Source organism: Ammodytes marinus, assembly GCF_949987685.1.
Source record: "Ammodytes marinus genome assembly, chromosome: 7".
Lineage (NCBI taxonomy): Eukaryota > Metazoa > Chordata > Actinopteri > Uranoscopiformes > Ammodytidae > Ammodytes > Ammodytes marinus.
The window spans coordinates 25,190,675-25,211,288 of NC_137211.1; the positions used below are offsets into that span (position 1 = coordinate 25,190,675).

The 20,614-nt window shown below is 41.1% G+C and overlaps 1 protein-coding gene across 1 annotated transcript in view; it reads right to left on the reverse strand.

The window, feature by feature from the left end:
• The window catches only part of celsr3 (cadherin, EGF LAG seven-pass G-type receptor 3), a gene marked incomplete at both ends in the record, with an annotated part of 103,104 nt that overhangs the window by 41,777 nt on the left and 40,713 nt on the right, over positions 1-20,614 (reverse strand). The window contains 7 exons of the mRNA XM_080030764.1: positions 667-792; positions 2,334-2,497; positions 4,321-4,478; positions 5,629-5,643; positions 5,955-6,043; positions 6,717-6,832; positions 9,664-9,886. Of these exons, the coding sequence (XP_079886890.1) occupies positions 667-792; positions 2,334-2,497; positions 4,321-4,478; positions 5,629-5,643; positions 5,955-6,043; positions 6,717-6,832; positions 9,664-9,886 (891 nt within the window). The remainder of the gene's footprint in view (positions 1-666; positions 793-2,333; positions 2,498-4,320; positions 4,479-5,628; positions 5,644-5,954; positions 6,044-6,716; positions 6,833-9,663; positions 9,887-20,614) is intronic.

The following is a 20,614-nucleotide window of genomic DNA, read 5'->3' on the forward strand; positions in this document are numbered from 1 at the left end:
GCTTACTGACTTTTCCATCATGATGAAGGATTTTGTTAAGTGTTATACTGACAAAACGTCATAACTTCAACATTTTCTTTACAATCAAACCACTCCACTTGGGCTACAGTAGTTGCCCTTTTGGGGAATCACTTAAGACTTCATCTAGGTCCAAGTGCAGTCACTGATCACGAAACAAACAACTGGTCCAGCTGGCACTAACATGCGACCCAAACATAATGATGTAACAGAGGGAGTGAATGGTGCAGACTGAGACTGAGTCTTAATGAGTCTCTAAATACTGTATTAATATTAGTATTAAAGTGTGAAGTGGCCCTTTAAACCAGCAGTCACTTTCTATTATTTAATCAATTTATAAATAACAAAAGACACTTAAAGGTGTTACCTGGAGCATTTTGACTTCAGTAATTATTCACTAATTAATGAGTAATTAGTTTAAATACTGCTGACAAGTAAGGTCAGTGGCCTTATCTGTCATTTCACGATTGTTTCAAAATAATCCCATTTATCAACACTAGCATGAGACAGAAACTGCCCATCATCACAGCCATGATCACACTTGATATTAAATATATACCAGCGTGCCACAATACATGTGACACTGCTGAAAGTTGCCATTGGTAGAAAATGCCTCCTGTAAGGATGAAGATAAGCACAGTCTCTCACCATGGCTGCAGTCCTTCCCTCCGTAGCCCAGGGGACAGTCACAGGAGAAAGTCTCCCAGCTCACCCTGCAGGTCCCTCCGTTCTGACAGGGGCTCGAGTTACAGAAGGACAGCTTGGCACTGCAGCCTTTAAAAGCAACAAAGACACCCACATCAGTGATTATCTTCTTTTTTTTTAAACAACACTATGATGTGAGTCTAAGAAATTGCATAGAATAAAACATAATGCAGAGGTGAGCTAATAATCAGGATGTTAACACCTCACATGTTCAGCTTACTAAGAAGCTGTTCAGTTACCAATGTCCAGATTTAGAGGTATTCAAGATTCAAATGGCCATTACAGCATCCAAGTCTCCAACTTTGGTTATTTGCATTTTTTGACTACGGTAGTAAAGACAACTTGAACTTGAAAATATTATATCAAATGAGTTCTTTCATTAATGATGTGTGTTAATTTTACAATAAAACAAAACAATTACACCATTGAGGTAACTAGTAGGGGAGAACGGGGTAATTTGTCACACGGGTTGGTTGTCACAATCGTTATATCTCGGAACCAGAAGGCGCTGTCTGTGATATTTTGGTATGTAAATATCCAGAATTGGGATCAGAGGTCACCTACATAGTCTTCCTTGGAGTTAGACTGCTGAATTTGAGGTGAGACGACTGTTTGTGTTTTTCATGTCAATTTGAAAATATTTAGCTCCTCTGTATTTTTCTTCTAGGCTTTTACACAATGGGTTTATAACAAAACACTTGTTACCCATACAAAGTGTGAAGGGTAAACTATAGTTTAGATTGTGGCTAGCAAGCTAATTAGTTGTCAGATGGTTGTTGGCCTTGATGCTAGCAAGAAATTCAAGTTGGGGTTGGTCGTCACATTTTTTGGGGGGTTGGTTGTCACATGTTATCTCAAGGCTGCAGCCAGAAAAGGAACCCAATAACGAAATAAATTGTCAAGCTGTATCCTCACTGACACCCCAGAGAAGGAAAGAATAGAGCAGGAAAAGGCAGCTAGCATGCAAAAGAAAAAAGGGCAACAAAATCAAAACAACCCAGTGCATCCCAAACTAGACCAGCTGCCAAGGCTACAGTAAGTTATGTAGGCCTATTTGTCAACTTGACAATGCAATTAAACTTTCAAATTTAGTTCTACTTTCTTGTCTTCTTTTTAAGATTATTCCCATTAAGATAACATTGTGACAAACAACCCCATAGTGTTTGACAACCGACCCCTTGATGGGGTTGGTTGTCACAATGTGTAAGGGTGTCTTTGATGATTAATTTCTTCTTTATTACAATAAGATAGAAAAAGTGAGGGGTACACATTTCAAGCCAACACCTTAAGCTTCAATTTAATGTAGGAATGACTATTGCAAGATGTTTAGGTGATAAGCAATTCTCACTAGAGTAAAAAGTGTGCCTACTTACCCCGTTCTCCCCTAATATTGCGGATTACATTATCATTTAATTCTACATCATGGTCGTTAAATATAAGTGCCCAGTCATTAGTCAAAATCTAATTGGATGTGCTTTACTGTGTACTATTAACGATTATGTTTTGTTTCAGTTTACTTAAGAAATACAACAGCCAAATGTCATATTTGGACGTAAATGTGTCATTGCTCATGCTCTTGTAGGAGGGAGTATACAGTTAGCAGTGCTGACCGGGGATTGTTCCATTGTTAGCGATATATCCAGCCAAGTCCAGAGGCTTGTTGTCAATGTGCAGCTCCTTCATGCAGCCGATAAACTCCCTGGAGCCAAACGGGAAGTTGTCTGGTACGTTGGGAACTCCGCCCAGAAACAATGGACCAGTCAGGTCCAGAGACCTATGAGAAGAGGAGAGACACAAGAAGAGAAGTGAGTTAGGTGGAGAGGAAATGGGAAGGAGGAATGGAGGGAAGAAGGAGGGATGGAGGATTATCGCTCAAGGATGGAAGGGAGGAGGAACGAGTGAGGGAAGGAAATGGAAGAAAGGGACAACCATGGAAAGAAGGTATGAAGGAGGCAAGGGGATTAAGCAAACGCCCAGATTTAAATGTGTCATCAGAGGTGAGTTTCAAAAGGAACAAGAATAATAAGAGAATAATTTGGGGAGAAATAATTTAATAATGATGTTGTTGAGGGTAAAAGCAGAAACCGCAGGGGAAATAGAAAAGATGAAAAAGGAAGAGAGACAGACGGAGAGACAAAGGAACAAACAGGAGATTAAATATGAGCTGCAGCAGCTATCAGGAGAGAGCAGGTAAAGGTGGATCATGAGGCAGAGGGAGAGGGGCTAGATGTTAGAGGATGTCTACAAACAACAGTCTCAGGCATTCAAAGGAGACGGGAAAATGTGGCGACAGCATGGGAGAGAGATGAACAAACAAGAGATTAAGTGTGAGTTACAGCAAATATCCAAAGAGAGCGCGTGTAAAGGCGTTATGACAAGACAGATGGAAGGCGAGAGGAGAGAAAGAAGGAGGGGCACAGTCAGGAGACGGATGAAGGGGACAGTCAGGGGACTGCAAGAGCCAGAAGAAATGTACAGAAATGCTGTTGACATTTTGGAAGAATTAGCTTTTTTTCCCCCTCCAATGTAAGATATGGGTTTTCCTTTTTAGATTCCTTTTTAAAAGCCAGTGGAAGTAGATGAAGTAGCAGCTAGAGCAAACATCAACAGAGGCTGCCATTAGCAGAGGATGTCATGTCAGAGTAAGAGGAGCGGTTAATGGAGAAATAGAGAAGGAACAGAGGAGGAGAGCGTTGAAGCAAAGTCTTTGGCCTTCCTCTTTGATCCGTCTCTCTGCCTCACTTAACGCTGACAGAACACAGCCATCTTGATTACAGCTTACAGAGCCACACATCAGCACTATGACAGGCTGCTGTTTGAGTGTATCTCTGTGTATGCGGGTGGCATGCACTTGTTGGCACAAATGTGGACAGATAGTTTGGTAGACACCAACCAGGTGTAGAATCAACTACAGAAGTTTGACAAGGTCAAAGGTAACATACACACTGAAAGCAACAGAGTGGATTTTTAAAACAGTCAATTTGAATGTTTTATATATATATATACAGTATCTATATAGTAAGTTTGATTTGATTCACTGGGAATACTGATGATGCTTCGGTAGCTGCCTTTTCTTTTCCAATAGGTTTCTTCCAATTGTGCTCCTTCTGTGGCGTTTAATTTGTCTAAAAACTCGTAGACATGAAAACAACAACCGCACAGCGAGCACACAGAACAGTATCCGCAAGCAGAAAAAGTCATCATTAGTGCTGCACTACTGGCCCAAATTCTTACAAGTGTACTTTCTATAACGTTTATACTATAAAGCCATATGTAGCCTGATAATTATTTGCTTTATTTTAGCAATGGAAAGTCATTTTCAGGTAGTAAGACCCTGTTTTGTTTCTTAAACAGTAGTTCACTCTTGAGCATGCTCCAGCATCTACAGGTATGTTTACGCCGGAGGTCACATTTGACAGTTCCAAGATAAGCGGGCAACAGTGCTCTGACAGCAACTGTAATTGTTTTCTGTATTATTAGGGCAATCTTTTAGATGTGGGAAGTTGAAGAACTTCAAGTGACCAAACTTAAGGAAAACACAGGTGTGAATAAATATTTTAAAAAAGAGATGGTGAGATGAAAGCAAGTCAAACTCACTTCTTGCTGCTGGTCTGTTTGCCCTGTGCGGCGCAGCTGTAATTTCCCAGCTGTGTCCCGAAGCGAAGGGACAAGGCTGTGTCACAGTCGTCAATGCTCACCACAGCAATCTTCTCATCTGACGGACCCTGGGCCTCACCGCTTATACTGCGCTTGGGCTGCACACGCACACACACAAGCGCACACACACACACGCACACACACACACACACACACACACACACACACACACACACACACACAAGATTGAATACAGAATACAAGAATACAAAACTCAGAAACACAATGACACCAGCACACTACAAACACATTTTTTTAGTACCCACAATTAGGGCCCGACCAATTTATCGCCGATTATTGCATATTTCGGAATTATCGGCATGAGCCGTTTTTTTGCAGATTTTTGCAGATTTATTTTTTTTTTTTTTCAAGCATTCATGTGTGAAATGTATTGCTGCCCTGGAGGTAGCCTAAATGAATAGCATGTACAGCTTAATGCTATAGCCTATTTACAGCAGCAGCAGGTGTGTTGTAATACATTGGATTAATTTACACTTGATAGTTCCCCCTGCAACCAATAGCAGAGGCATTGGTCATCGCTTGACTGTTAATAATAATAATTGATAGAATTTATATGGTGCTTTTTTGGAGGTCATTCAAAGACACTTTCCATCATAGAGAATCATACATGTAGAAAACGAAAACAAAATACAGAAAAAATTAAAATAATGTTTGAAGTGGAGTCAGGTGTCATTATGCGTCCTTAAAGAGGTGAGTTTTGAGTTGACTTTTGAATTAGTTTATCGAGTCTGAGATGCTGATGTTTGGGCGGAGGGAGTTCCAGAGGGTTGGATGCAGTAAGATAAAATGCATAATGTCTGAATTTAGACATATTTGTTACACTTTATTTTTTTTAGACAATGCGTATTGCAATAAAGAAAAAGTTCCTGTACATATTTTCAACAGTAAAGGGTGTATATATATTTAAGGGTTCAAAAAAGTAAATGTTTTCAATATATATATATAGGCTATATATTTTTATTTTATTTTTTTTAATCGGCCGATTTAATCGTGAACGGCATCGGCACTCCAAAATCACTATCGGTCGGGCCCTACCCACAATGCTACTGCACATCATGATAAAAGGAAAAGGGGGGAAATTTGAGTTAGTAGGAAAATGGAGCAAAAACTGAAAAGACAACACACTCACTCTCACTCACTGCTAGTGAAATAAATAAATAAATATTGAAGCAGAAAAAAAAAGAAACAAGAATGTGTATGTGCACCCTGACACACACTCATACTCACATAGCGTGTAGCTGGCTGAGGAAAATGAAAGCACATGAAGAAAATTAAAGGAGATGTGCCACAATTATGCATGAATGAAATGGTGACAAGCATACGCCCACATAATACTATGCGCACACGAACACTGCAGCTAAATTCAATGTGCTTTGTCGGAGGCTGAGAAAATATTCTGCCAACGCATCAGAACACAGTGCAAATAATAAATAAGTCTAATGTGAAACTTCAAAGGATAATTCATCAAACAAACATCAAAACCCGAAGGTCAGAAGTAAAATAAAAAATAAAAATGGTTTAGGACACTGAAAGAAAGAGAGATGTAAACCCACCTTGTTGTAGTAGTGGATGTGAACAGTATGCCAGTTGCCATCGCTCACGCCGCCAGGTAGGAAGGGACTCACCTGAGTTGATGACTCACCTACATTTAAAAAAAAAACAGGTGGACATATGGTCATATGTCCACACATACATTTATTCTTGCCTCTTTGTTTATACCTCATGTACGCTACTTGCATACATGTATGTATGTATAATGTTCATGTGTTCTACACATATCTATGTGTATTATTCAGCTAACCATTTTACTGAGGTCTGCGGTGGCAGGAGGGACAAAACGACCAAAGAGGGGCCGATGTCACTTGGCTCTGTTGTTAAAGTCTTGGAGAGTAGGTGTATAGTCTTTGAAGCTAATCATATATTTTAGTCCCCAACAGGATTTAACAATCTAATCTGTGACCCTAACATCTCTAAAATGATGGTAGTGGTGGTTAGCCATTACTGTAGCGTGAACAAAAAGACATCTCATCACAGTGAGGAATAGAAGGATTTTCTCATAGTAAGCGTAGCGATTTCACTTTGTCTACAGTTAACCGCTTGTCTGAACCTTAATATCGTCTAAACCCTCCCCACTTCATGTGGCTTTATAATCCTTGTTCTAATCTAATGTAATCCAATAAAGCAATGATAGCCCTACGCAACTTTTGAGAACAAAACCTTATCTCCTTTCCCCATGGGTATATATGGTCAGTATAAATACAAGTACTATAACTTGCACAATCAAATATACAGATATAGATATAGAGATATAGTACCCGTGGAATATTTGAGCACCACTTGTCCTTCCTGGATTTCCAAAGCAATGAAGTCATGTTTCTCATTGAAGCGTCCATTATAGAAGAGAAGACCACTGTTCTCCAGGGTGGCAAACCTAGACAATGAAAAAACACAGAAACCCATGTCAGAAACAAAGACCCTTATACTGTATGCACTATGAGCAATGCTATATTTTATTAAGTGTTGTTTAAATTTTTTTTTTTTTAAATTGTATCCTGAAAATATACATACAGTACATTCTTAACTATGGCTTGGTTAATGTTGCATTTGACCATGATACAATGAGCCATACAACACCTAATTACACACAAAAACTACTCCTGACCTGCAAGCCTCCTCATACAGTGTTGGTAAAGAAGAAGAAAGGTATTCAAACCGTACTACCACAATACCGTCAATAAAGCATATGGCTGCACCACTCCCTTCAGCTGTCATACAATAGTCTATTTTCTAAATCAAGGCCAGGGGGACTTGCTGAGGCCACGGCTGCCATGTTAACACCAGATCAAAAGCGCTGCTAGTTTTTTCTTGATTCTAAAGCACAGATGTCAAATCATCTCTACTGCTTAGAAGAGAGGAAAATCCAACAACAAAAAATGTCTTCTTTAAAAAGTGCTTTCATCTCGTCTTAGAATGTTTTGAAACTGAATGACTTGCTTGTTGCTTTATGAACTGGAGGCTTAATGTCAAGCCCCATGAAGAACTTCATTTCTACTCATTCTTACTTTGAATTTGCATTTTACATCTGTGGCTTGAGCATCTAACAGAGATCAATGTGGCTGTAACAATAGATGAATTACTGCAATGCAGCAGGGTTTAGAAATGTACAGAGTGCTATCACTGTTCCCATCATGACAACCTCAGACCCTGGTTATCTGAGAATGATGCCACTGTAAGATACACCCAGGATTAATCAATAGCAGACAATATATCTTGTTTGTATGGCTCTGCTGTAGTTCAAACAGCACCATGGCATCCTATTGTGTAGTATGGAGATGCTATCTTTTCAGGCCAACAATAACAGCCAAAGAATAGTGAAGGGAGACTGTGTGGACGCAGCACAGAGAGGCTGAAGGTTTTGATAAAGGCAAAGGAGCATGTGTTAGAAGTTCAATTCATTGGTTGATTTAGTTTGCTTACAAGATCATCAAATACAGTATAAGGCCACTGGTTCTCTTAACCTCATGAAGTGATGTCCATCAGTGCATTCAAATGTTAACCTTTACAGTTCTTTCATTTACAACTACAAACACTTCTGAAACAGCCTTTGAAGGAAAAAGGAAAACATTTTTGTAGCGGAGACATAAAATGCTTTGGGAGAGAGTGACATGAATAATGATTAAGTCCTGTCCGGCCCTGATGTGAAAAACAAGCCAAGGAGTAAAGCTGGCGACAAACAGGAGAAATAAAGCACTGATGTTAGGGGGAGAAGGCTGACAGTCAGTCAGAGTAATGTGCATCTACAGCTCCCACATGTCAATGTGTTTGACTGGATGTGGCAGGACAGTGATTAAAAAGACCATCCAGCGTCTGACTAGAAACACCCCTGCCCTTCTCCAGGGCTTCATGATTGTAGTTGTTGAAAGAAAAGTCACTTTCCTCCCAATTTAACGATCAACTACCACACAACCTCTTAAACATTCATAAACTGAGCTGCTCTTCAAGAGGCAAACAGTCACATCACTCTCACTTCATTCCTTGACTTAGCCTCACTGCTCAACTGGTGGCCGCAAATCAGTGAAACACATGTAAGTGCCTTTACATGCCGGCAAAGCACAGAAGCTCATTTGTCAGGAATACCATGACCGCACTTGTCTCATAGCAACCACTGCACGGTGGCCACATCCACCTAGCAACAACCCCATGGGCAAAGTTACCTTAGCAACGATCATAAGACGACATCACCCATGGCAACCATCCCATAACCCTGCCTGACCACTCTGAAAGACCACTTCAGATCTCCCAGAGACCACCACTCGGTATGTTGAGAGGAGAAGGAGCAACAGGGAAACGTAATGGTGGGCGAGCCAGACAAAGACAAAGAGCCTAAAGTAAAGAGATGACCACTGACCACGGCAGATGATACCAACAAGGAACAGAATCTTAATGCAAAGAAAACATCTTAACTTTAATGCAAATGTTCTGAGAAGCTTGAGAACCCTTGGCAAAAGTTACTTCCATTAATGCATTAATTTATTTTAATAATTTTATAAAACTTTGAACCCCTTCACAGAGCGGGCCTAGAGTCACCATAAAATGCATAACTTGCCTTTGAAACAATAATGTAAGGGGAGACCGCCGGTGCAAAAAGTTGCGATATAAGAGACAATGGACAGAGAAAGAGGAAAAAGAGATGTTACTGAAACAGTAAATTGATGGATGAAAGGAGAGAGAGGAAACACCACTCTTTTCAATGGAGAGAGAAGTGGAGGCCACAGAGAGAAGACATGAATAATAGGATTGATCTCTTAGGCGGAGATGAAATAAATAGATTAAAGCAATGAGGAGAGAGACTGTGAGAGAGCGGAAGAGAAGTGAGAATCAAAGAGGAGTGGTTGTTATGGATCTGTGTCTGAGTGCAACTGGATGACTATAGAAGCCAAAGGAGCAGAAGGAAGGAAGGAAGGAAGGAAGGAAGGAAGGAAGGAAGGAAGGAAGGAAGGAAGGAAGGAAGGAAGGAAGGAAGGAAGGAAGGAAGGAAGGAAGGAAGGAAAGAAAGAAAGAAAGAAAGAAAGAAAGAAAGAAAGAAAGAAAGAAAGAAAGAAAGAAAGAAAGAAAGAAAGAAAGAAAGAAAGAAAGAAAGAAAGAAAGAAAGAAAGAAAGAAAGAAAGAAAGAAAGAAAGAAGGAAGGAAGGAAGGAAGGAGGGAAGGCGAAACCAAAGAGACAATTTAAACTGTTGAGTAACTTGTTTCCTATCTACTCACGTTAAGGAGATGGACAGGTGGAATCTCTGCCTGAGGCCCCGGAACATGGCGAAGGACTTTGGTGGGAAGGAGCGGGCGGTGACGGTGCAGTATGGCCGCTCATAGCCTCCTGCAGGACACTCACAGCGGAACCCTCCTCCAGACAGCTCCCTGCACGTCCCTCCATTACGACACACACCGGGAACACACCTGCCCTGACGCCGGTCAAACTCACAGCGCTCACCTGGGGGGGTTGAAAATGAAAGACATTTATTCATTTACATGTATTACTTTTTTTATACTACACACACAACAATGTCTGTCTGTGTTATAATAGGTCATCACCATCATACGGTGTGTCGGCGTGCTTCTAACGCACTAGCTTAATAACTGCTCATAGCTCATTAACTGCTGACGTTAGCTTGATAACACAGGCTTGTTAATGGCCCATGTTAGCTTTTCATCTGTTGAAGTTAACCTTTTAACTGCTGACTTAGCCGGATAACTGCTGAGTTAGCTTTTAAACTTAATAAGCTAGCTTGAAAATTGTCATGCTACCTTTTCCCTTTTCTGAAGTTAGTTTAGGCTCCACACACACACACAAGTTGACCATGTCTGTTGACTTATTATGACAAGAAAGTTATACATTCAGAAATGCAATCAGCTATTCAAAGGCAGCTTGTTGCTTTAAGGGCCTTTGATATTGTCAGCAAAGTCTGTGTTGTTTCACTTGAGAGCCTTCTGTAGGTTTTGAAGAAGGATACTTAATGTGAGGGTCTTGAAATTGGCCTAGTCTAAAGTGAGATGTGTTTTTTTTCTTCCATGTCAACAGCTTCACAGAGCGCTACCGGTCTCCTACCAGGCAGTGAACTGCAGCCACCGCTTTAGATGTAAATTAGTACTTGATTAGATGGTGGCAGCTGCAGAGTGCTGATTCTTAAAGGGCAGTACTAAGAGCCACTGTTATAGAGGACTAATCTTAAGAAAATAACACAGAATATAAAAAATTAATAAAAATTAGAGTTGACAGCGATGGGATACTCAGTGAACAGTATTTGGTAACGTATATGTATACAGGAGAAAAAAAGAGAAAAAAAATCATTTTCCTGCAGACTGCAAAATCTGCTGCTTGAGAAGTTTGAGGAAAATAAACAAGGCCAACCGATCTGCAGACAGGAATAAACCCAGATTTGGCTGCCAGTCAAACAAGCACCAGTCTGAACTGTCTCAGGAGGCAGAAACACCCACGCAGCGCGCACACACACACACACACACACACACACACACACACACACACACACACATAAAAAGGTATGTGGGAGTAGACGCTGGCTCTTTTTTTTTCACTTTTCCTTGAGCATATTTGGACACACACATTGTCTGACATTTAGCAGCTGCACGCAAAGACACACACACACCCAGTGCCCTCCATATGAACAGAGCAGAAGGGCTTTGAAACTAGCCTCGAGACATATGGCTCCTTAAGGACCCACTTTAGAACCTGCTGACGGTTACACACACACACACACACACACACCCACACACACACACACGGTAAGATAACAAATAAAGAAAGAAAATGCATACATATTAATAATGGATGCAATACAGAATTTGTTCCTTCTCAAACAAAGACATTAACACACAAAAAAGTCTCATATTTCCCATTTTCTTTCTCAATCTTTTTCATTATAACACACACACACACACACGGCTCATTGCCCCTGCCCCGAGGATGTCAGGTTTTATCATGTACCGTTGTGTCTGTCTCCGTTGGCACTTTGTTTGTGGTGCTCCTAGATGCCAAAATACCCACTGGCAGAGTTTGCACATTCTAAAAGCCACACACACAACCGCATACACACACTGATGACGTAGTGCATTCATGAGTCAATGAAACCCTTCACCTTTCCTCATGATCATCCGGACTCAAACATTGTCTGACACGTACAAGACATGGATACACAGAGACAACCTCTCACCCACAGTCAAAACACAGGCAGGCAAACACACGTGTACACACACACACACACACACACACACACACACCTAAGGGCAAGTCATGACCGCACACACACATGAGCAAGTCTGACACACTGATGGAAAAGCTGTGAAAGTGCACACAGTCATGACACTGATACTGACAATATGTGACACAGGAGCAGACTGAACCCCACGTTATAATGTATTAGGCGGTGAAACATTTAAAGCTTTTACAACACACAAAGGTAAACTGCTTAAAATGCTGTGGTTCCTTTCATTTTGCTCTTATCTTGCATCTCTCCATCATCTTTCCACTTTTATGTGAGAGATATGAAGTGCAATGAACTGAAAGTGCTCAACTTTGAAGAGAGTGAGCAAAGGAGGCTTTTATTTAACTCGAGAATGTTGGCCTTGCCTGCTTTCAAACATGTATGACTGCTGTGGTAACTTCTGCCCAATACAGGCGGGCGGCCGGGTTGTAAATGAAGAATACTGGAGGCGTAGTGACCGTGAAATGACTTTATAGGTATAGCACATATCACGGCATACATCTACTGGTCATAGCAGGAAGTCAAGCTCGCTACGGAAGCCCCGAGGAGCTTATATACATCCAAACAGGAATGCACTTATCTGGCGATGCCAGTTAACGTTACACCACTTCTCCCCCTTTAACTTCCAACATTCCACAATATAGAAACATAACAATGATGTTATGACTGGCATACCTCTGAACATATACTGGTACCTTAGCACAGTTAAGAACTAAGAACACCTGAATAACAGTCACATTTGACACAAGCGTGTCACGGCACACTCTAAATGTTTGACTTGCTGATTGTTTACTCTACTTTTGTGCGGGATCATTCAGATCAATAACTTTTTTATACTTTTGTTTTTACACCTTACTTTTCTAAACTCTACATCCTTCCCTTGCCTCTTTTACTTTAACTGATTCATTCAAGAGATTCATCCCATTATTCAACACCTCCATCCAGCCAATGATCTACCTATTTACCTTTCTCTCTCTACTCTTATCAAAAACGATTTTCTCCATCCATCACTTGCTTAAATCATCATCTGTCCATCCTACTCTTCATCACTCCATGCCACCTCTCTCCTCACGCTTCCGGGCAGCCCATTTTTCTGCCAGTGACAGGCTGACAAACATATTCTTACATCACCAAGTCACCCCCAGGACACAGACACACACACACACACACACACACACACACACACACACACACACACACACACACACACACACACACACACACACACACACACACACACACACACACACACACACACACACACACACACACACACACACACACACACAAGAGGCACACCCAGTTCAGATTACAATAGCCCAAGGACATTCAAATTATCATCACATCTGTCTGTCCTTGTTTAGCGGTCTCTCATCCTCTCTCCCCTTTAACATTAAACATATACTTCCAAGTGCACACAACAGGGAACCAATTAAATAGGGAAACACACACACACACACACACACACACACACTCTCTCTCTCTAAAACAGCACAATTTCCCAGCCTTTGTCTGTAGCACCCACACACCCATACAAACCTTCTCATTAATATTAAAATAAATAAATAGATAGACGTTAATACTCATGAATTATGCGTGTGGTGAGACCAGACCCACACACCTACAAATACGCATGCTGGTTCATTATGCACATCCATGTGCGCACAGGTTGACAGACAGGTTGGCAGGAAATAAATTGATGATGGAAGACAGACAGAAAAACAAAAAGCATAAACTAATGCATGCACACATACAGTATCTTAAACTGCGGAAGAAGAAAGAAACACACACACACTAATTAAAGGGGCAAAGCAGAGCAGACGTGATCTCAGACTGACTTAAGAGCTTTTTTATTCCCGTCTTTTGCCGAGACGGTGTGAAGCGTCTACTTCACCGAGGCACTTACACTGATCAGCATTGATAGAAAACCCACACACACATAGAGGGACAGAGAGTGGCTTCAAGTGTGTGTTTCTCATTGTGCTCAGCATTCACACTCACAATAGACACAAGGGGCAAGCAATACTAACCGCAAGTGTCTGATTGCTAGATGGCAGCATAAAATCTCACACACAAGAACTTAATCTACACACACACACACACAGATGGTTTTTAATGAACATACCAGAATGGAAACGCACACACTCTGACACACAAGATGCCGCCTAATGCAACGACACAGTCACACAAAGAAGCACACCCATACACCTTTGAACCCCATCGTACACGCATAGTACCATTACTACAATACTGCAATTTCATAGTTGGTCGCATTCATAATTTTATGCTACTTTATGCTTCTCCTTATTTCAGAGAGAGATATTGTACGTTTTACTCCGTTCCAGCTGCAGCTACTCATTGCTTTGCAGATTACAAATGTTCACACAAAAGTAATGATATGGGCTTATATTTGTTGTTGTTGTACTTAATTACGTTAAATGCCCATAAGCCAAAAAAGGTAATTTACAATTTAAAAAGTAATTGATCCACTTCCTCTTAACCGACTAATCAGCAAATCCCCTAATAATTTCAATACTATAGCCAAAGGGAGTTGCTAAAATTGTCTCAAGTTAAAACAGCTAACACATTCAAATGTTGCTTACCGTATGTACTGTGTCTTTAGGACATTTTGCTTGTAATACTTTTTTAAGTTCTACTAGTACATATAGAATGCTGGACTTATTTGTTATGGAGCAGTTTTACATTGTGGTATTTCTGCTCGTATCTAAGTAAAGAATTCAAATGAATCCAAACAACCAACACCGCCACAAAGGCATTTCCACTTACAAACACAATACAAAATGTGCATCACACGACTCGCTCCACCTAAACTTGAAAATACATTTCAAGTCTCTAAGAACACTAACTCTGACTCTTCTCTGCTTTTTGCCTTTATTGTTTGAATGCAGCACACTAGTTCCATCCATTGCCTTCGTTTTTCTTCCAGCCCTCCCTCTTTTCATCCCTCTGTTTCTATCTTAGTTTTCCTTCCTTCGTTTTCTACATATAAATCACTCCACGCTCCACGCTTAACTGTTCCTCTCCTTCCTCCCCTCATATCTTGCCATTTCTCTTCTCTTTCTTCATCTCTTCTTCCTCTGTCCCTGACTTAATGCATTCACACCGCCCCTTGATTCACATGGATGTATTATTCATCAAAGCCAGTATTATTCAACCCCCCCCCCCCCCCTCTGGCATCTTAGTTTGCTCCGCCCCACCTCCCACCCCATCCTCCCCAACACATGGTACATCCCCAGAGGCAGACACACTCCCAGTCTTCTCCTCCTCTTGCCTCTGTAGGTCTCACCCTCACGCCCTCTTTTTCTTTAGTACTTTCTTCTGCCTTAACAAAAAGAGCGCTTCAAGGACTGTATGGATTTTGAGTTCTGGGTAGACATGTCATGAGTCATACAATGCCTGATTTAATGTTGTAATATGATTTAATGTTGTTATGGGTTGTGTTTTTCTACACCGTCATCCATGAATTTAACACAATTCAACGCATATCTTATTAGAACTTTTTACATATCCTGTTCTGATTCCTGGGACGGAAAGTGATGCATTTTACCATTTCTGGTTTACTTGGAACAAACTAATGAGAAGTTGGGTAGTTGGCATGAAAAGCACTAGCTAGCCACCATAGCTGAGTGAAGAGACAAAGACACTACAGTGTTTGACTGACAGGAGACCTCAGGGAAGTTTAGAGCACAGTCACTACAGCTAAGCATCACAGACAGAGTAGTGAATGAGTTCATTGGCTGCACGGCTTTTTCAATATATATTTTGGCTTTGTGGTTTTCAAGGCATTCATACTGTAGTTAGATGGTTTGAGTAAAAGTGAAATACAAGTCAATTGTCCCAGTGAAACAAGTAAAAATCGAGATTCAAGTTGTGGGACTTCTTTCCTCTGCCAGATGGTTATTCTCTGAACAGTCTCTGCGGTTAAAGGCTGACTTAAAGTAACGTAACACTGAAACTGAGATGTCTTGTCTCATTTTTCCAATCATCACACAGCTCATTGTCAAATATAATTTACCTTAATTCAGAATCGTAGAGCCTGGGGGCATGAATGGCGGTGATGTCATCAGGTGAATCTTGGGTTAACATTGTTTGAGTTTGATTTGAAAGTACAGTTTCCAGCCATGATTCACAAAATGTCCCTATGTTCAGTACAACCATCGTAGCTGCTGTACAGTCTTATTAGTTAGTCCATTATTAACTGTCTATTGAGCAGCTCCACAATGTGTATTTGGATGATCATCACAGTTTGTTTCTCGGTGGTCCACCTTTAGCTCAGGTTAGCTAAAATACACTAAATAAAACTGTCCTGAACAATATTACAGAAATAACACCCGTGATTCTAGATTGGATAAATGCTTTAAATGGTTAAGGAGGCTCCATGTTAAACCATTCAATGTCATAGTTCTTTCAATCTTCTTAGGTTGATTTGACACCTGACTCTTTGGACCGTTTGGTTCGTTTCCAGGGATAGTCAGATTTATTTTGGGTGGTGCAAGCTCAATTGAACTCAGATGCTGACCAAACAAGTGAACTCTGGATGGTCTGAAAACGTTGGTCTAGGTTTGCGGTTCATTTGAGGTGTGAAAGCAAATCGGAACAAATGAAGGAAGTGAACCAAAAAACAGTGCATCGTGGGTAGAAGGAGACATCACATCACGCACTGGTAATCAACATTGTTGTTCAGGCAAGCGTGAAAAATTCCTTGTGGACAGATGTGGTCCATTTAAGAGGTGACAGCCCTAATTGAAATGTGTTCAGATGACCACATAACACAGTCGCTTGTGACCGCACACTAAAACAACGACTTGTTCAAATTATTTAGCGAGCAACCGGAAAAATGCGCAAGAGGAGGGTCTTGTCCTTTATTCTGTCCAATAGATGTGCAGTCGTTTCAACGGTGTGACATTTGTTTAAAGTGTTTAATACGCATGACATTCTGGTCCACATTACACAAAGTGCAGTGTGAAAGTGATCCCAACCAAATGAGAAATCAACACTGATGCAACTTCATCCCCGGATTGCAGAATCTACCGAACTATAGGTGTGAACGCGGCCTTACACACAGTCTCTCTCCTCCTCTTGCTCCAGGCGTCTTTCTTTGATTTGCTTGTCTGCGCCACGCAGTTTATACTTTTTCACCCTTTCATAATACTGAACGTTCTCTTTCCAGAGGGCTCTTTGCACCTCATTTTCCTTTAGATTCATTTCTTTAAATCTTTAACATTCTTGTAGTCGCTCCCCTTCCTATTCCCCATATTCTCTGCTAAGGTTCCTCTTTACTGTATTAATGTACTATGCAGTACCATGCAGTGCAGTGTTTCCCCCAGAAAATGGCTTAGTCAAGGTCTCTGCAGGGATTACCACACACAGAACAAGGCAAGTGAGAGGCATTAAGTAAACAAAATTACAGGCTCCCAGGAATTAGTCTGTAACCTCTTGTACAACATCTTCTATCAGCACGATGGCCTGGTGGATAACCGTTAAGTATTGACTGATATCATAACAGAAGTCGGTGTATATTTTGCAATGCTACTGATAGTTTTTGAGTCTATGCATAATGCATAATCAGTCTAAAGACATGGAAGGGGAAATCATTGAGCTACTCAAGACAAATATACAGCAGGTGACGTTAAGTGAATATCATTAAAGTAAGCAATCGTCAGGAAAATAAATGGTCGAATGTCAGAGGGAGTCATATTGTATAGTGTACAGAGTGTGTAGCCCATTGAAACAAATGGTTAATTTGCTATACTATGTAATTTATTGTTATGTTGTTTTTGCATATGGCGCCCACTTTATATTTTATTTTATATTTGTATTGGTATATTTCAATTTGTACTGTTTTTTTTTAGTAGGCCTATCTTGGTCAAATTAAATGTACCATATAAATAAACCTGACCTTGGCCTTGGTTTGTGATATTGGGCAATAAATGAAACCATATTTGATTTGAAAGAACCCAATCTTGGCCATAGCTTCAAAATACAATATGTGGGGGATTTCCAGTGACTCAGTACGAATGATTTGATGAACTTGAGGAAAATTGACAACAATACAGGGATGTAATGACTTGGCTATGTTAGCAATCAAAAAGCAAATTGGTTCATAAAAGGTTTGCAAGTTGATCCAAAAATATAGTCTCACATGCCCCTGGGGCCCCTTGATGAAAAAAAAAATCGTAATTCTATCCATGAAGTTGCCCTGTGACAATGAGCTTCTTACATAGAAATGAATGGGCGCCATGTTTTAATCCACCTTCCTTCTCATAATTAGTCCATGTGTAAATGTGGTGGGGCGGCCATTGTTTTCCACATTTGTTAACAGATTGTGAATTATTCTATGAGATCAAAGGAATTACTATATTCGAAAAATAACAAAAATCGACAAAAAAAATGAAAAAAACAAACAAAACAGAATGGAACGTTGGGAAGTAGAATGATGTCACACATGATGTCACAAATACATGACATACATCAAAGGCATCAAAGGAATGTTGAATGGTAAGTTTACCAAGGACTCAGACACTTCAGAACCAGCACATTGTTCCAGAGATACTGTAACACTTAATTTGATTGATCTTGAATAATCAACATTATTTTAAAAAGAAAAAACAAAAACAGATAAAGCATCGAATTACGGAATATCAAAGAACCAGAAGAGAAGGATTAGTTAAAAAAAACTTACTTATACAACCCTACAAATAGCCATAAACCGTTTTTTTTATTGAGAAACAGCAATGGCAGAATACAATAGATCAACTGGGGAAAGTTACCAATCAGATGCCATGAGCTGTGCACAAATGGTGGATGTGGAGATGGGACCTCCCAAGGACAATAGGGAAAAGCTTTTCAACATAGGCTTGATGAAAGAAGGTACCAGCAGTACTCGCTTCACTACAAGAAGATCAAAGAGGACCAAAAGGACTCAAGACCAGGCTCACCCAACAACCCAGCCTGAAGTCAGACTCAGTACTCTTATTCAAGAGGTAGGGCAACCAGGGGACATACAAAAACACCTGGAGGATGTCTTTAATGAAGATGCCCGTAAAGAGGGGGATGCTGGCGTCTATGTGGAGCTCAGTGATGAGGCCTCAACTGTAGAGAAGTCGAAGCTTCAAGTGGTGTTAAGAAGGTTAAAAGAGGAGCACACAATAAGAATAAAGCTGGAGAAAGAGCTTAAAAAAGTCCTTTTAACTTCTTCCATTGTGCTTCAAGATGTAGCGCCCGGAATTCGCCATAACAGAGAGCTGGAGCAAGTTAGGCAGTGTGAGTGTGAAGTTGAAGAATCAAGAAGAAACTTTGACCTGACTAAAAGCCTACAGAGAGCAAATTCCAGACTGGAAGAAGAAATTAGAGCGCGGGTTTCAGCTCAAGAGGAGACCTCTGAAGAGAAGTCTAAGCTTCAAGTGGTGATGAGAAGGTTGACAGAGGAGCACAAGATGGGAATAAAGATGGAGAAACAGCTTAATGACGTCTTTTCAACTTTTGGAACAGAGCTGGAACAAGTTAGGCAGGGGCTGACGGAGGTAGAGACCGAGAATATCAAACTGAGAGGGGAAAAGAAAGCCCTCGTTCAGCAGATAGAAGCTATGACGGTCTACCAGCAAAATGTTTTCAAACGTGTAATACGTCAGCATCGGGAAGACGGTAAAAAGATTCAGGAATTGGAGGGGAAAGTGGAAAAGATGGAGAGGGAAATGGCTGAGCTTGACGTAAAAGCCGCTGAGATTGTGACAGAAAACGCTGCTCGAGTTGTTTTCACAGTCGCAGATGTTACAGAGGAGGTGCAGGAACAACTTCAGAAGGCACGTCAGCAACAAGCAAAAGAAGCCCTGAACATTTTACCACAAGGGGAGGTCCCAGAGGTGCCACAGATAGAGGCAGAATGGCCCAAACAAGATGTCCAGCAAGCTCTAAAAGAGTTCCACAAGCCGACAGAAGAGGCCAAAAAAAACCTTCAAGAGGCTGATAATCGAATGGCCAAAATGTCGCCAGTGGAAGCCGAGCAAGCAACGAAACGAGTTAAGGAGCGCACACAACCACTTCAAGAGGCTGAAAATCTAGAGGCTAAAATGATGCCACTTGAAGCCGAACAACTACTTCAACAGGCAGAAAAGTCCACAGAAGCCACCAACAAGCAGCCACCAACATTGGCCGAAGAACCAGTTGAGGACACCAAGGTTCAAACAGAAAATGAAAAAGACATTGGCAGCATGGACTCCGATGCTCCAAAGAAGGAGGTACAGGAGCAGACAGAGAAGGTCCAAGAGTCATCGAAGGCCGTACATTTGCTCATTCAAGTGCCCCAAAAAACACTTCAAGATGTCATCCAGGATCCACCAATGGCCGAAAAGCTTCTACAGGAACCCGGCACGCCCACACAAGTGTCACTTAAGCCCACACCAAAGGCCCAAGAGCCCTCACAGGAGCATGGACAGCCCCTGAAAAAGCCTTCTCTTTGGAGGCGTTTTAAAAAATGGCTCACACCTAGAGACCGCCGCACATACAAGCAGCAGGCGTGAGAGACATAAAGTCGCAAACAGTGACAAAGCTTAACCACACACACACACACACACACACTAGGCATTTTACAAAAATGCCTAACCGTGTACACGACAGAACATTTTTCGTGTACACGGTTAACCGTGACGTCATTGTCCTTGTGCGTCTGCCGTCTCAATAGTATCCAGCTGCATCCCCGGAGAACAATACTGAGGCGGGGCGAGAGTACTGAGTCGGGGTGGGAGTACTGAGGCGGGGCGGAAGAAAATACAAATAAATTTCGAACGTTATTTAGACAAATTATATTGTTTTGGCGATTAAGTTCAGGCATCACAGCTGGGTGGTTAGGCTTAGGGCAAGTGGATAGGGAGAGGTTATAATATATAGAACATTAGATTATGTTCAGGCATCACAGCTGG